The 17,677-nt window shown below is 44.8% G+C and overlaps 3 protein-coding genes across 8 annotated transcripts in view; 2 read left to right on the top strand and 1 right to left on the bottom strand.

Moving 5' to 3' along the window:
- CNKSR2 (connector enhancer of kinase suppressor of Ras 2) overlaps positions 1 to 8,646 on the top strand; it is a 183,044-nt gene extending 174,398 nt beyond the window's left edge. Inside the window, exons 33-34 of the mRNA XM_081001590.1 lie at positions 4,139 to 4,272; positions 7,884 to 8,646. The gene's annotated coding sequence lies outside the window, so the exon portion shown is untranslated. The remainder of the gene's footprint in view (positions 1 to 4,138; positions 4,273 to 7,883) is intronic.
- The window catches only part of SMPX (small muscle protein X-linked), a 33,075-nt gene extending 24,121 nt beyond the window's left edge, over positions 1 to 8,954 (bottom strand). Inside the window, exons 1-2 of one of the 4 annotated variants that reach the window (XM_081001685.1) lie at positions 8,779 to 8,954; positions 5,699 to 5,758 (exon numbers count right to left, since the gene is read on the bottom strand). In XM_081001685.1, coding sequence (XP_080857811.1) covers positions 5,699 to 5,737 — 39 coding nt within the window. In that variant the 5' untranslated portion in view covers positions 5,738 to 5,758; positions 8,779 to 8,954. Of the gene's footprint in view, positions 1 to 5,698; positions 5,759 to 7,767; positions 7,894 to 8,749 lie in introns of those variants that run through there. The other 3 variants (XM_081001684.1, XM_081001683.1, XM_081001686.1) reach the window with 3 other exon arrangements.
- Positions 8,955 to 12,315: 3,361 nt separating this feature from the next.
- The window catches only part of MBTPS2 (membrane bound transcription factor peptidase, site 2), a 29,811-nt gene continuing 24,449 nt past the window's right edge, over positions 12,316 to 17,677 (top strand). The window contains exons 1-3 of one of the 3 annotated variants that reach the window (XM_081001660.1): positions 12,316 to 12,431; positions 15,933 to 16,081; positions 16,863 to 17,001. In XM_081001660.1, the coding sequence (XP_080857786.1) occupies positions 16,005 to 16,081; positions 16,863 to 17,001 (216 nt within the window). In that variant the 5' untranslated portion in view covers positions 12,316 to 12,431; positions 15,933 to 16,004. Of the gene's footprint in view, positions 12,432 to 14,005; positions 14,387 to 14,637; positions 14,742 to 15,932; positions 16,082 to 16,862; positions 17,002 to 17,677 lie in introns of those variants that run through there. The other 2 variants (XM_081001659.1, XM_081001661.1) reach the window with 2 other exon arrangements.

Below are 17,677 nucleotides of genomic sequence, written 5' to 3'. Positions count from 1 at the left end.
TGCTGAGCAGGCTACAGCAACATAGGCTTTACGCCAAGCTGGAGAAGTGCCAATTCGACGTGACGGAGGTGGATTTCCTGGGCTACAAGTTGTCTGATAAAGGGCTCGCCATGGACAGCGCCAAGGTCCGAGCAGTGTTGGATTGGAAAAGCCCACGCAACCGGAAGGAGGTCCAACGGTTTGTCGGCTTCGCGAACTTCTATCGCAAGTTTATCAAAGGCTTTGCGATGCAGACAGCGGCCATCACGGACACGCTCAGCTCCAAGAAAAAGAAGTTCATCTGGACAGAGCAGGCGGAGCAGTCCTTTCAGGCACTCAAGCGTCTCTTCGCGTCGGAAGAGCAGCTGCTTCATGTCAACCCCAGCAGGCCGATGAGGGTGGAGACAGACGCTTCGGACAGAGCCGTGGGAGCAGTCCTGCTGCAGAAAGACCCGCAGGGGGTTTGGAGGCCGGGAGCGTTTTACTCAAGGAAGCTCAGCAAGTCCGAACAGAACTACACCATCTGGGACAGGGAGTTGCTGGCCATTCATGCAGCGTTCAAAGCGTGGAGGCACTTCCTGATCGGCGCCAAGCACACGGTGCAGGTCTGCACGGACCACAAGAATCTAGAGCACTGGCGCACGGCACAGTTCCTGAACCAGAGGCAGATACGTTGGGCTGAGTTCTTTGCGAATTTCGACTTCCGAATAGAGTATGTCCCGGGGGACACCAACATCATGGCGGATGCTCTCTCCCGTAAGCCACAGTATCTGGAGGAGGCAACGCCAGCGGCCGCCATGCACATCTTCGCACCGACAGTGTGGGCGTGCGCGGCGGCAACAGTTGACCTGGATGCGGTGCGACGAGCGTTGCAGGATGACTCCTTCGTGCAAGCAAAGATGGCAGAGGTGCACAGGGGCACGGCAGCGACCGACGAGTTCCAGCTGCGAGATGGTTTGCTCATCCGTAAAGGGGCCATCTACGTGCCGGGAGACGAACTTCGCGCCAAGGTACTGCAGCAGCTGCACGACGCGCCCACTGCCGGGCACTTTGGCAAGGAGAAGACGGTGGAATTAGTAGCCAGAGACTTCTGGTGGCCCGGAATGAGAGGGGAAGTCGCGGACTACGTGGCGAGGTGTGACACCTGCCAGAGGTCCAAACCAGTGCACAGACCGCCGGCCGGACTGCTGGAACCGCTGCAAACTCCGTTCGAGCCATGGGAGAGAGTGGCCCTGGACTTTGTCACGGATCTGCCCAGCTCGAGGGGCAAGACGGCTGTGCTGGTGGTGGTGGATTTGTTCTCCAAGATGGCACATTTCATTCCGTGTGCGAAGGTGGCCACGGCGGAACAAACCGCCAAACTGTTCATAGACCACGTGTTCAAGGTTCACGGTCTGCCGCGGTCTATTCTGTCCGACCGAGGGCGACAGTTCATCTCAAACTTCTGGCAGAGGCTGATGGGCTTCCTGAACGTCAAGATCAACCTGGCGTCGGCTAGACACCCGCAGACCAACGGGCAAGCGGAGCGGGTCAATGCCATCATGCAGCAGTACCTGAGATGTTATGCGAATCAACAGCCTGCGACGTGGGTGGATTACCTGCCTCTCGCCGAGTTCGCCTACAACAACACGAAGCACGTGTCCACGGGGGTCACGCCGTTCTTCGCCAACAACGGGAGGCACCCTAGAACCTTCCCGGGACTGGAAAGAATGGGGGAGGGGGAGCCGCAGACAGCAGATGCGTTCGCGTCGGAGTTGCAGGAGGTCCACGATCAGCTGCGGCGGCACCTGGAGCTGGCTAAACACGCATACAAGGTACAAGCGGACAAACACAGAAGGGTTGGCGAAGAGATCCATGTGGGAGACTGGGTCTGGTTAGCAGCCCACGCAGTGCCGGCCAGGTCGTTGGCGAAGAAGAAACTAGGGCATAAACAACTGGGGCCCTACCAAGTCGACGAACAGGTCAACCCGGTGGCTTTCAGGCTGGCTCTTCCGGAGGGTTCCAGAATGCATCCGGTGTTCCACAGATCGGTGCTCACTCCCTACAAGGCACCTCACAGGTTTCAGGAACCAGGAACGGCACCGGGTCCGCTCCGAGAGAGAACCGGGCAAGGGGGAGTGGCACAGGAGGAGCGCATCAACGAAGTCACGGAGATTTTGGACTCCAGATGGGGGGAAGAGGGGGTAGAATACCTTCTCGCCAAGGAGGGCACCCCGGCCAGTGCCAACAGCTGGGTGCCGGGCTACGCTTTAGACGAACCTCTGCTCAAAGAAGAGTTTCATGCCCTCTTCCCACATAGGCCAATGCCAGCAGACTTTTTCGACGACTGGCTTTTCACGCCCACGCTTTCAGCCAGCACGTTCCGGGGGTTCGACTCGGACGAGGAACCGACACGAGACGCCCGTTCCCCAGAGGGGTCACCCTCGGGATCTGCTTCAGAACCCTCGTATTGGTGGGATGATCGACCAGAGGAGCAGTTCCGCAGAAGGTGGCTGGAGGGTCCAGGACGAGCAACGTCTCCAGAAGGCAACGAGGGAGAGACGGACATGGACGTTTTCGGGGACGACCCGGGTTTCGAGCACGGCGGCACAGAGATGGAAGCGGAGGTGACCGTCGTCAACGAGAGCAGGGAGGAAGAACCGGAAGACTTCGGATGGCGGCCCGCCACAGGAAGCGAACTGTATCCGACATTCGTCCCCCTGACACGGCAGCACCCAGATCCCGCACCGGAAGGAGGGGAGGGGGGAAGAGGGGGCTTCGAGGGGGGGATGGATGTCAGGGGTTCAGGAGCAGAGGCAAGGGCAAGGGAGGAAACAGAGAGCGAGGGAGAGGAGGCAGAAGAAAAGATGAGTGATGACGACGACCCGAGATCTCCGAGTCTTTCCAGTGAATCAGAAGATTCACAGAAAGGAGCACCAGTGGCCAGGGCAAGGGGGGAGCCTAGGGGGACACCCCAGGAAGATAGAGCCAGAGGGGACTCAGAGGGGAGCAGTTGGAAATCAGGACCAGCGTCACCGCCAGAGAGCAGGGAAGAGGAAGGGCGCCAGGGATCAAGCGCTGGCAGCTCACAACAGGGGGGAGGGCACGAGTCAGGAGTGGCCACACCTCCATCGGGGAGCGAAGAAACGGTCAGACGGAAGGTGGAAGGTTGGGCGCGCGTGCCAAGTTCAAATGCACAGGAAGGTGGCGCAGTAGGCAGCCCGGAAAGGGAGCCAGGTCCTAAAGCCCGCCGAAAGGAGGGAGAAGAGTCAGGGGGGTCAGCGTCAGCGTCAGAGGAATCCCGGAAGGAAGAGACCCCGGGGGGCAGAGGGACCCAGAGAAGAACAGTCAGGCGGAAAAGGTGGAGCAAGGCTAGGATATTAAGTTGGTGTACAAGGGGCGGAGACTCAGATGGAGCTTCGCCGATCTAACCATGAGACGTAGAGTTGCACGCAGCAGCTTGAGAATGGAAACTGTAACTCAATAAAGACTTTTATTTAATGATCGCTGGCTAGTGTGATCCTCTGTGAGCTAGGATCTGGAAGCAGCTCTGACAAGTGCAGATGAAACAATTTGAAAATGCTAAAATAAATGTAACGCTCTACTGCATAATTGCTTTTGACTTTGTGTATTAAAATGAAAGGGCTCCCTTTGTTTCGTTGACTGATGCTTGTGTACTACAATCTATAAATAAAAGTTATTTTCCCCAGAGATTGGTAGACATTTTTCTGCTTGCTTTCAAGAGAGAAGCAATCATCCTGCCCATTTAAATCTTCACAATATATACCGTTTTTGTTTGCCTAGCCACCATTAAAAACTCATTGTGATAGAAAATTAATACTATATAAATCTATTTACTACCAGGAAACAAATATTTCCTGTCTTCAGAACCAATAAAAAGCTGCAGCTATAGTAATTTCATGCCTCTGATAGTACTGTTGGATACCAAATTCATAGGCTGTAATTCAGAAGGTTGTGAACAGAAAAATCTTTCACTATTCCACATGTGGATGTGCAAACCTTGTACAGCTAATATACACAGTTGTGTAAAATAGGATTATAAAAGTCAGAGAAAATGGATAAAACAAATACCATTAGCCGTACTGCTATATAAGTGTTTAATGGATATTATATTTGTATTTGTTTAAAAAACAATAAAAATGTTTTTGTTTTTTTAAAGTCAACCAGACAACGGAGGAAAAAGAGATTTTGAGCGTGGATCTGTGGAATTCCCTCACAGTCCTAAGAAACAAATGCAGACATTCTGCTATAAACCATGGATTGCCAATTGTAGGGCTGGAACTTCAAACTATGGTATGTGCTCTCAACTATAGTAAGTAGAAACCATGATTTTGCATTACAACTATCCTGAACCCAACCATTGGCCTAATTTGGATGGTTATGTCTGGGCTTTATATGCAGCTGATTCCCACCCCCACCCCCCCTTGTGACATGTAGCCATCAAACACTGGTCTTCCATTAATTCATCTGAACTGGAAAACTATGGTTGTGCGGTTTGGAACAATCCAGAATCAAACAAGAAACTGTAGTTAACTGGAGACTTTCAGGTTAAATAACTGAGGAGGGATAAGGCTACGTGTGCCGATAAAAGGCTTGTGCATATCTTGGTTAAATGAGCCAATATATGATCATCCAGATAGAGCCACAGCAGTTCTGCAAACCCTAAAAGCTAATATTATTTGATAAAACAATACAAGGTATTTACCCACACATTTGTATTCATGATAGCACATTAATATATTGAGTACATCTCATTGACTGCAACTGTGAACGCTTAAAAGGGTTGTTCAGCTTGAGAACATCGGCTTGGACGCAGTGTGGGAGGTGGCACAAGTCTGCAGGGGAAAGAGGCAATTGGCAAAAGTCACCTTCCTTTCCTTCCTCCAGTGAGAGCCTCTGCTGGACCTCAGGTCCTTCCTGTTTTTGGACGTAGGCCTATTAGGAGCATAATGGATTCTCCAGATGCAACCCAGTGTAAGCGAATGAAGGCATACTGAGAATCTGGTTGTCCAAGAGACACACACTCTCTCTCTCTCTCTATATATATATATATATATACACACACGCAATAAATATTAGTATTGGGAGACGGATGGTGAAAACAGATGTCCGTGAATCTAAACTGATGCCATTGAATCTAAACTGGCACAAGTTCTAATACTTCAGATTGGTTGGTTAACTTACTTACTTCCATACAGCATTCAGTGCTTTGCAATTCTAAACATGTTTACTTGTAAGTATGCATAGGACTTCAGCTTTTTATACTTGTCACATTCTTTTCTTCCTTTCTTTTAAATAATCTTGGCTTAGCTTAAAAGATGCCAGTAATGGAAAGTGAATTTTGCTGGACAATTAGAAGTAAGCAACACACAAACATAGGCATATATGTGATGTTTGTGCAGTCAAATGCTTTTAGATGATGTACAAAAAACCTTCCAGCTTTTTTTTCATGCCTCGTGGAAAATGCTATAGGTTGTTTTGTGTGTGACTGTGTGTGTGTGTGCTTGGCACAGCACACGGGAAAACTAGTTAAGACAATTAAGCTGATAATGGAATATGTAAAACCATGGAAAAGATGGGATCAAAATGCATTTACTTGCATGACAAGCAAGTTTTAAATAATTCCTAGTTAGCGCTGAAGCGTCAAACAAACGGATGTTTTGTTTTCAATCAAAATACTTCTTATTTACTACTAGTAACATAAAATATTATCTCTTACCTGAATGCTTCTAACATTCGAAGCTGGCTGTTTTGACATTTTAAAGGAAGAGATTTATCCCTGAAAGCAAAATAAGTATGATTACTAATAAAACAAAACTTTTTTACGAGCAACAATGGCTTGATAAACTACAATTTAGCCCATGTTTCTTCTTGATAGGTATTCATTCATCAGTCCAGATTGTCTTTCGGGCTTAGTTTCAGAGTTACTTAGATACAACCATAGAATGCTGCAAAGGAGTGAGAACACCTGAGCTTCCCTTGTTAATTTTTCATGGGCAGAAAGAGTAAGATCGCTTTCCCATCACAATAGTAAACGAGAAGTTAGCTTTTCCATCAAACGGCACATATTCATGGGAGAGCTACTTATTAATATGTTCACTTCAAGTTACACAATCAGGAATTGCTTATATTGAAAACCTGGCTTTTGTTGATAAAAAATTAATTTGCCCCATATAAAACTTGCAAAGGCATTATAAATTCCTTTAACTTTAAACTGAAGGTAATGCATCTTCTCAAAAGTAAAAGGTAACTGCAGCCTGAAACTGATAAACAAACTACTTGAAGGCCTGTTAATATGGGTTGTTGAGAGAGGAAAAATGAATGACTATTTAAAACTGCAGCAGCCGTAACATTCTATGTGGTCCACACACTCTTTCCAGTTTGTCTTCTCTGTCTAAACATGGCACTGCCTACATGTGGCTTCCCAGGAGCAGTTCTTTAAGCTTGTAAAGCTCTTAAATGGAACATTAACTTCGGGATGAACATAAAGTAACAAAAATAATGTGAAGGCAGAGCAAAGCCCCTATAGAGGTGCCTCATAGAGTTGTGAAGAACTTCTGGCAGAGACAATCTTTCTTCCCTGCCTGTTTCTGCTGACCTCATTATTGCCAGAGAAATCAGGACAACAGAATGCTGAAGAGTAAAAATAGACAACCTTATTGGGCTACATTCTCTCTTCCCCTTTGGTACAACTGCTGGCTATCAGACATTCAGGAATCAAAATATAACGGTAGGCTGCAGCAACTTTATATTTGACTACACATGTACAGGAGCCAATGCTGTCACAAGTTCAACAACTCTGGGGTTTGTTTTAAAAAAGCTCAACAATTTGTGGGTCTTCCTAAAAAAAAAAAGCTCAACCCTACAATCTGATAGTGCTGTCATGTTGCACGGATATTCCTCACGTTGCACCAGGACTTCTGGAACGCAGCCAAATATGCAATATTTCACCAGGGTATCCACCAAGGGGACCAGGGGTGGGTGCTGTCTTCCTCCTACACTAACATCCATACAGAAATATCAGGAAAGAAAATGTAGTTCCTGCACAAGACCTTCCAGGCACCCTTTGGAGCCATGAAGGTTACAATTCTATATACGGAACACATTTACCTGGGAGTCAGCTCCACAGCTGTCCGTGAGGTGTACTGCAGCATGGACATTAACACAGGAGAGGAGAATCTGGTGTCCTCCACTGGTTGCTGGTCTACTCCCACCACATCCAGCCAGCGCTGCTGATAGGGATGATGGGAGTTGCAGTCCAGCAGCCGCTGGGAGGGGTGTGTGTGTCATAATTTCCCTGCCCCTGATGTATAGGATTGTGCTGACAGTACAAGAGATTATAGGGCACAGAGGGAGTTGCTGTAGAAAGGAGATGAAGTATCTCCCTCTGCACCTTACTGAGGCTTGCACTACTTCATGGCCCCCATAAATCCAGACATCTGGCACAGGATAGTTTCTTTTCCTTCTCTAACTCTCTGGAAGAAATATAGCCCAGTATAGCTACAGTAGCAACAAGCATAACTCCCTTCCTGCAAGTCCTTGTGACACAGAGCCTGAGGGCAGCTGTGTACCAAGGAGCAATGCCTCCAGTCTTCCTCCTCTACCCCTATCCTAACTTCCATGCAACAAAATGGGAGTGATCAAACTCAACTAATTATGCTCCTCAATGCTTTCCTAAGTATTCGGCTAACTAGTTTTAAAACATCCAATATTTAAATACAATTTTTAGCTGAAAACCTGGATACTACTAAATCTTGCAGGCATTCAAACATTTAGTTCACAGCTTACCTTTTATTTCATCAGTCTGCCACATGTTGAAGGCAATGCCACAGTTGTTTCTTTTTGGAACTACCGTATTTAGCACTTGACTTCATTGTGCGAATGTCCCTATGATTCCTGAACAGGCGCAAGGGATAGGAAGGAATAAAACTCAAAGAAGTGGTGATCTTCTCTGCCTGATCTAAAAATAAGTGCCGAGAGAGGGTGCCAAAGGACACGCAGCTGTTTGCACCGTCTGAGTTCTTCGGTTTGCTTTAAAGGAGCTGATCTACCTGAGGCACTTCCATAATTTACGTCTTTCATAACACTACCCTAGATCCATTTGAAGAGGAACTAGGAATGTCATCCTTTGACTCCCTGCTGTATGCATGAAACTGGCACAAGTGTTATAAACAGAAAGCTCTGATGTGTTGAAGACCTAGATAGAAATTACACCGCTGGGAGCCCAGCATGTACTGAAAGCAGAAGAAAAGTCCATGCTGAAACTTTACTGCACGCCATGCAGATGCACCCCATCAAGTTCATTGTAACTACTTGCCTTATGACAATTCTTATCAAATCCTTATGATCTCATACAGTGATCTTATAACTTTTCTAACTTTGCTGTTATTACTTTGCTGGTACTTGCAACAGCATCAACAAATATCGGGTAAATTAAAATATTTCAAGCAGACAACAATAAAGAAATGGTGGAGGAAAATGTGCCTTTTTTCTAACTGTATGAAGCACAGTGTTGGCATATACACAGGGGATATTCTTACGATAATTCTAAGTGGCATCAACATTCTTACTGTCTTAAATTTCGAATGGAGTATAAAGCACTTGTAATAGCAGCCTGTGTAAGCATACTGATCTGGTTTACAGATATTAAACTTTACAGAAAAGGCAGTTCATTCATTCATCTCCTAGCAATATATGAAAGTGTTTTCCCAAGTCAACCTTTCACTTTTTCAAACAGCACCCCCTCCCCATATTAGCTTTTATTATGTACCTGGTTATTTATATAAGAAACACTCCAACCTGTCAGGAGAGTAGATGCAAACACCTTCTTTCGATGCTGAGTGATGCACCTTCTTCGATCAGCTGAGATCTTCCCTGGAATCCTTTAGAGGTGGCTGGAACTGATGAAGCCCTTTGTGCCTGTGTACTAACTACCAAGAGCACTTCTAGGGCTGGAGCAGTGCTGAGTTTAGAAGCCAAGTGTAAAAGAGAATTCCTGTCATAGCTTACAGTTGTTCTTCCTAAATATAGAGTCGGATTCATCCTGTAACTTCATTCCCTCACGGCTAAAATCGGGGCTCAAGTGTCAAGCAGGAAAGAGTTAGCAAACTCACCGTCAGGACATATTTTGCTCTCACTTTCTCAATGAGGAATTTAGGATTGTTTTTATTTAAAAACAAACAGATTTTTGCTGTTGGTAGGACCTAAACAGTAGCATAAGTTCCCAAACTATTTAAGGCAGAAAGCAAGAAAGACACGCAACACTTCCTTTTGGTTTTCACGCAAAGTTGTCCTCAAGCTACTCAAATGTGGTTTGGTGACCCCAAAGTTAGAGGCCAGTTATGCAGGGGCATTTTCAGTGATATTTCAAAATAGGGGCTTGCTAATATAACTGTTCTGTTGCACTAAGGGCTGAGTCCAAATGTTCAGTGATTGCCATTTTTGTGTTTTCTGATTTTTGTGTCTACTGATTCAAGCCTCAAGCTAAGAAATTTGGGCCCCCAATTTATTTGTCTTGGTACCGGTAAATGTTTCCCCACTCCCACAGAGATGTAACAAAACAAATACATTTATTAAATTACTAAAAAGGGAAATGGGAAAAAAGAAACATATCCTTTGGTAACCTTGAGCAGTGATATTCCAGAAGCACAAAGAACCAGGTCTAGCTGCACATTTGAAAATTTATTTACTTACAGGGTACAGTTGTTGCAAAATGTTCTAGTCACCCTCTTTCTGAGGTGACCTCCTAGCTGAGAACATTGTTCTTGGCAGAATGCCACTGGAACAGCACATAGAGCTTGCTCCTAATTGATGAGCTGAGGCCATGGAGGCTGGATGGATATTACAATATTTTCTAATGCTTAGAGTGTAGGCAATGGGGTGAATCCAAAATGTAATACTTCAGCAAAAGTGTATAAAACAGAGCACAGCAAACAATTGCAGGTAGACCTGTAATCAGTAATATTTATCATCCTCTTCCTTTCTATTTAAAGATCCCATACACTCTGGAGATCTTGAAGCTTTGAAGGTATGTGAGTCTTAGGTCTGTGGATAAAAGTTAAAGGAATATGGACTGACTCTTATAAGGTAAAGAAGCAGCATATGAGTTCTTGTGGTTCTGTATATATGCTACATATATAAAGGATTTGTCAAACTCACAGAGAAGATGTGTATCAATAGATATTAACTACAGTAGTGGAAAGGAATCTATGTGTTTACAGGCAGTGCGTCACTGAGTACCAAATGCTGGGAGATAAACAGGAAATAGCTGTCCTCTTCATCCATCTAATCTCTCAAATGTTCCTGCTGCAGGACACAAAATTCTGGTCTATCAATCAAGGCAATCACGGTGTTATATAAATTTTAGCAGTTGATTGAAAAGGTCAACAGATGCAACATCAGTAGTTGTTTGTTGTGTCCATACTAACTCTGGTGAACAAACAAAGCACTTCGTCTTGGTCTTTTGTTACATAACACAACTACAAGTTTGTCTTGTGAGACTTTTGTGAATTTCTATTACAATAAACTCTATATCATCATCATAATCACGTTTTAATATACAGACATAGAAATATTATGTGCAGGTAATATCCAGTGTTTCTTTTCTGGGGGTACTTAAGGGTACGCAGTACTGTCACACACACACACCCATGTTAAAAGTGTGGCACTTACTGTAACAACTTCATGGTGAGTACCACACCTTCCTTCCTTCCTTCCTTTCTTTTTTTAAAAAAGCACTGGTAATATCCATGATGTGGATATTGAACTCCATATATTTTTAATAAAAATTATCTTATTTCAAAGCTTGGCAGGGGGTTGGACTCGATGGCCCTTGTGGTCTCCTCCAACTCTATGATTCTATGATTCTATGATTCAAAGCCTATTTTCACACTACATACAGCTCACTAACTTCAGTTTTGTGATTCTGAACAATTTTTACTTCAGCCTCAAAGAAATTTTAGTCAGGTATGGGATTACAGCCTAAATTGTGTAACTTGACATTTGTTTTTATCTCCCCTACCCCACTCTCACCTCTGAGCCTGTCTCATGTGGTTCCAGAAGCATTCAGCATATGTTTTGATACACTCTGGTTATGTCAATTTTTTAAAAAGCAAAAGTTGGTTCTTAAGAAACACACCTTTTATAGGATTTAAGATACCACTTTGCAAATGAAAATATGGCAATGTGTTTCTGGGAGGGCAAATCTTCAGCTCAGGCTCTGCAGAAAATAGGAGATATCAGTGCCAGATTTACAGGTATATGCCGTTTGTGTACAATTAGACCCCTGTGTTACTGAGGACCCCCACAAATTAGTAGTACACATTGTTAGCTGTAAGGATACATTTGAAACATGAAAATAATGAACTGCCATAGTTGAGTCCTAGTATTTTAGTTTGTTGCTTTGTTTCTACTCATTTCTCCTACTCCCTGATTAAAGTCAATGGACGTAGTTCCATTAGGGCAGAGGTTTCCAAAAGGATTCCTGTGAAGACCTTCATTGGTGGCCCTGAAGAGGGGTGGCAGACTCTGAGCTTTCATTTTTAAAAAAGAAAAAGTCTCTAGCCTTTCTAGAAAGAAAGTTATGAAGTATAATGTACAAGTACCCTTCTAACGTAAGTCATTTCTGTTAAACGAGTCAGCCTGACTGCTCCTGCCTGTCAGGTGTTTTTTTAGCCTATCAGTGAAGTCACTGCTGTGAATGAAAAATGAGTTGTTTGGTCACCAGGCAGTGGGAATTCCTGGGGTCCTAACAAGGCCACATGTATAATGGTGAAATTGGAGTGATTGTACCAGGGCCCATGCCAGCAGAGCCAAAAGGCACTGAGCTTTTTTTAAAAAAAGTAAGTCTTTTGCTCTTCTAGACAGAAAGTTATGAAGCATAATGTGCAGGCAACCTCCTAAATGTGGGTCACCAACCTGACAGAGGCAGAGGGCCTATAATAATGTTTCTTTTAACTCTGCAACACAGAGCACTTGTAGAGTTGAAAGGGCCCATCCACTTTCAACTCCAGCTGGCTATGATGCTAACTCCTCCCCTTAATTGCTGAAGGAAGGGTTTACCTGGGCAGCTGCTATGGGACAATATTAGAGAGGAGAGGAAAAAGTAGGATAGTTGCAACTTCTTTGGATTTTTGGAAGATGCTGAGGATGGGGGAAGCAGTAGGGCCATTCTACAACGCTTCTTCCTGATTAATCCAATTGTAGTTTTTTTGGTGGGGGTGTGGAGATGGGAAGCACTCAGTTCAGAGGCATCATGGATCACCAACCTTTCTTCCCGTCTGGCCCACAGCAGGGAGATCCCAAATTGTTTGGGGAGGTGAGGGGAGCACAGTACAAAGGCAGAAACAGGGTTAACATCATCTCATTTTGACAAAATCTTGTTTAATTAGGTGAAGGAACAAGAGCTGTGCACAGCACCCCGCGGACCATAAATCCACTATTGGGACGATAAGGTGCATGTGACGTTCTGGAATGTAGTTTATAAACAGAAGGCTGAAGCTGCAAACCTGTGCCCATTTACCTGGACGCAAGTCCCATAGAATCTTGCTCCTGAGTAAATATGCATAGAGCAGCGCTGCAAGGCTGAAATCCTGAACACAGGGAGCACCTTCAACCAACACAGCATTATCAGTTTATTTAACAAGCCTCTGAGGCCGGAGGTGACACAGTAATATTCATGACTGAGTAGGCATTTGAGCAAGGAATTCTTGTCCTAGCCCAGCCCCACAGCCGCTGCACCAGGCTGGTTCAAAGCAGTCCTTTATCCCAACTAAACATGTTGTAACGTTATGTTGCATATGGTTAGCAATCCCGGGACTCATATGCTACAGCGCCAGGGTTTCTCTTGGGAAATATAGTTCCAAGGACAAGGTCCTAGCCTATGCCCACATTGTCGACACCGTCACAAAACTACGATTCCCAGGATCCATTGGAAACAGCAATCGGGGTAGCCCGACACTGTACCAATCAGCGCGCAGGAAAATGAACCGGACGGCTCCGCCTCTAGCCAAATCAGGTTCAACGGTGGGCGGACGCAAAAGAGGGGACTTTATTGGATTCCCTGCTTCTGATTGACGTGGGCAAGTTACTGTATTTTAAAAATGAACGTGTTCAGGAGAGCCCCACACCTCCGGCATTCCTAGGAAGCGCTAAATTTGAAATAACTGCTTCCTTGAAAGAATAATAATCAGCAACGTCACTTTCTTTTATTGTAAATCTGATGGATAATTAATTCCCTTTTGCTCCCACCGCAAATTCATTTCTCAACCCGCAACAAGATCCAGGCACGCGCACGCGCTCGAGCAGAGGGCGCCGTTTCCCTTTGTTTCCGGGGCAGCAGCCGGGTAAAATGTTAGTTTGGAACCTGCACCTCGGGTTCGTGGAATCCAATCTTAAAGAAACAGAAAAGACGCTAGGAGTCAGTGACTGTTTTTTTTGTGTGTGTGTGTCTTTGTGTGAAAGCTGTGCTTTTAAAATGCCCCCCGACGAGTCCCGACAGGCAAAAATAAAAACCAGCCGATCTAAAGATGGCAGCTGCTCCCCTTATGTGCCGTAGACCTGTAGATTTTAAATATTTATCTACGGTAATCATCTCCTAGCAAAACCCTTTTTTGCTTATTTGACACCACAGTTTGAGGGGGATGATGATGATGATGATTAAATGCCCAGCAGGTAGAAATTTAACAGGTTTAGCCTCATCGCCACTATATTTTGACAATGGAGCGGTTATTCCTGCTGCATTTCTGTCTGTGACACACCCTGAAAGCATGCAAACTCCTTCAAGTCCACTCTCCAGTATAGAACTAGGCATAGCTTGTTAATAGTCTGGGCGAGCAGGCAACAAAAAGTCGACGATTTGTTCCTTTGCCTTTGTAAGTTTACTTTCGTCACGCGGCTTTTAAACTCAAGAGCCCCACCGGGGAAAATCCCAAAACGTATGAATAGGGCAAAGAAAAGAACAGAACAATCAACCTTTATATAGATTTTGTTGACTCTTTTTTTTTTTTAGGAGAGCGCTATTATCGCAAAGTGCTGCACCCGAAGGAAGTTTGCTTTTAGTTTTATATACTGTATATTCTTAATACTTCCCTCGCACAGGGAGAATTCCACCACTTGCAAATGGGAACCCGAAGTGTTGAAAGACTTGCTTAGGCGGGGAATGTGATGCTCAGCACGCGGCACGTGTTTTCCGGGTGCTGCATCCGGAAGCCTCCTGCTCAAGAAATGTGGTTGGTGCGCGGTGGTTCCGTGTGACGCTTTGTTCCGGAGTGTAAAGGGATTAATTTTTTTGTTTGGCTCGTTTTGCTGGTTTCGTGTCGTTTCTGCTGCTGACATGATCCCGATGCCCGTGGTGGTTTGCGTGCTGGGGGGCTGGTGTGCCGTATACCTGGCCGACACCGCACTGAAGGTGAGAGGGGCGCTTTCCCAGCCTCCGTTGCTAGAGAAGGAATTTTTATGGGAACTGTAGAACGATACTTAACTTGCTTAAGGCTAGAGAAAGGGGAAACTGTATGGATGGTGCAAATATAGGACTATAGTGGCATCCCAAACGACTGCAATACGCCTTCCTTCCCATAATCTAAAGTCTAGATTTTGCACGCACACACACGAATGCCTCCGTGCACACGCTCCGTCACTAGGGGGCGTGTAATGCGGGAGTTGCTGAAATGAAAGGCGATGTACGGATATAGGAGTGATTCTTCCTATTTCTCCCGCGACAGAGCCCTTAACTGCTGCAAGAAGGCCAGGCAGAAATTCAGCCGGTGCAGCTGTCCAATGCCTTTCCTGTTCAATGCTTGCCTGTCGTGCAGCTTATAGAGGCACAAGAGAAATAAGACTGATTGTTTAAGTCTTGGGATATGCTCCTTTTCCTACAGATGAAGTCCCGGTCCACCATGCTTTTGCATTTTTACCCACCATGCCTCTCTTCACACGGAGTCGGGCGTCTGTATCCAAGCTCCCTGTTTATGCCATAGCTATCAACTTTTCCCTTTTCTTGCGAGGAATCCTACTCGGAATAAGGGAATTTCCCTTAAAAAAAGGGAAACGTTGACAGCTATGGTTTACGCCCATTGTGCACAGGAAGCAGAGCTGCACAGGGGCCTATCCATAGTTTATATACACTGGATTTTGTTTTGTTTGTAGTGTACAGACCACACAGATTCCTATGCATGTTGAGGATTTAGGTGTGTAGGTAGAGGGAGACAGATGTTGTACTCCATGTCAGCATAGGATGGTATACACACACAGCATGAGAGCCGGTGTGGTATAATGGTTAGCGTGCCGGACTATGACCTGGGAGACCAGAGTTCAAATCCCTACCCAACCATGAAGCTTACTGGGTGACCTTAGCCAGTCACTAAGCTCTCAGCCTAATTTACTGCGCAGGGTTGTTGTGAAGATGAACTCCTTGAAAGACAATGTGATACATATATGTAATAGATAAATAAAATAAGTGATACTAGTAGCACTTTCTAGTAAATGATTCTGTGATTTGCTGTTCACTCTTGGACTCTAGCAGTTATTGATTTTTCTATCTTTTAAGAAGTGTGTCTTGTCTTTTTGAAAAGTTATGTTTTTAACTTTAATTTTGGAAGTGAGTTTCATAGATGAGGTGTGTGACACTATATTTATATTTGTGTGTGACTCCCCACACCGCCACATTGGCTTAGGTTCAACGTATGTTAGACTAAAGCTAATGATGTGTAAAATTGTACAGCTGCGGCTGTCCATAAGCTCTAAGGGTATACAGCTGTAACTGCTGTTTGTTTTTACCTGACCTAAAGAACAGCCCATCCTTGGAGTGGGAGAGTACAAACAGAGCTAGCAAATGCAACATGGACAGCGGGGGGACAAATCAGCACAAAATAAAATGCGAAGGGCGCAATAGAGATGCCTGAAATACTCCTGTGAAATACCTTCTATGTCTCACTGTTTTTTTCCTTCTGTTACAGTCATCTTCCTCCCTGAAGACATCTTACGAAGACTGGCTCACATACTATGGTCTAACTATCTCTCCGTTTCACATGCGATGGCAGACGGCGCTCTTCAACCGCCTGTTTTACAATTGGGGAAGATGGAAGCCCAGACTTCTTTATCTATGGTATTGTTTTAGAACTATAATTCAGGCTTTAGTGAGACAATTACTGGAAATTCTTTTGTATCCTGCTAGTAAAAACAGTTACCATTCTGAGACTGATTGCTTACACAATATTTTATAGCTAAATAGAATAGCCTTTTGTTTTAGACTTGAATAGCCTTTTTATGTGTGTATGTGACTTGTTTCACATGCAATAGATGCATGCTGCTGGTATTGAAGACTTAGGAGTGATAAGGCAGTTGCCCTGTAAAATGGGATGGTACACCTCAGGCCCCGGGGGCAAAATGCACTCCTGCAAGTCCCTCTATCTGGTCTTTGGGACACACACCTTTCTGAGCTCTGTTTTACATCACAAGCTCTGCTTTACATCTTCCTGGAGTGTTTTTGCTTGGCTGGAATGTGTTCTGGTACTCTGATAATGCTTCTTGCTTGTCTAGATGGAGGCTAGAGAGTGTGAAGAAACTAGATTAGTGTAGAAAGGTAAAACTTCACATGTGTTGTTCTGACCACTCTAACCCTGCACCCCAAAAGCTTGCCCAGAAGGGAAATGCGACCTTTGGGCTAAGAAGATTCCACACCCCTGTGGCTAAATAATGAATGTACTGGTTGGGTTTGCCAAACTGGTCTTGGCATCTGATGTTGAGGATGGCAGCAGGGCTTCAGTTCCCACTAGTGTGCTCTCATTGGTCTTCCAACAAATTGGGCAGTTCCAACAAATCATCCTCACAGTTTAGGAGTCCACTACTGAGATTATATTATGACAGCATTTCTGCCTTCATTTCAGGTTTAGTGCGGGAATGTTTTTTGGCATAGCTGCTATGTTTGGTTCTGTTATTCTCCTCGGGAAGACACTGATGCAGACACTCTCTCAGATGCTAAGTGAAGCGCCTGCCGGCCAGAATGATCAGATGCTGCAAGTTGTGGTGAGTTTTATTGCTCTACTTACAATTTAAGCATTGGACTGTAATCTTAAACCAATACCTCCAAAGAAGGCATCTCCTTTTCAATAGAGGGTGTCTCCAAACCTAGCATTTTAAAATACATATATAATTTTACTTAAAACTGTTTCTAGATCACCTTGCCAAGGTGGCTTATAATAGCTGAAAATACAATGTGAATCAAACACAGAATTAAGAATAGTAGTCCAGAGTGGGGAGCACTTTATTCAACAAGGGCAATCCTTTTTTAAAAAAATAATTAAAGGTACTAGCAATGATGCAAAGCTGAGCACCTCTGGAGAGGACCGTACCACAATTTTGGAGTAGCTGATGTAAAGGCCCTACCTTTATGTGTCCAAATGCATCCCTTTCAGATAATTTATGTACATTCTTATTTATGTACATGCCACCTTATACGTACCTATATGAGCATAAGTGCCATTCAACCCAGTGGGGCTTACCTCTGGGTAGACATGTATAGAACTGTAAGGTTGCTTGTGGAGTTACTAAGACATGGGAATTAAGGATATACTCCATATGCTGTCTTATTTGCCATCACAACAAGTATGCAACACAACAATGAATGCTGAATGATAAAATAGGAGCTACATTTTTTACGACTATGCCTTCTACCAGGACATGTTTCACAGACGAGCACCAT

This window comes from Podarcis pityusensis (assembly GCF_964106645.2).
Source record: "Podarcis pityusensis genome assembly, chromosome: 4".
Taxonomy (NCBI): domain Eukaryota; kingdom Metazoa; phylum Chordata; class Lepidosauria; order Squamata; family Lacertidae; genus Podarcis; species Podarcis pityusensis.
The sequence above is the reverse complement of the archived record's forward strand: the minus strand, read 5'-3'. Positions and strand labels throughout refer to the sequence as shown.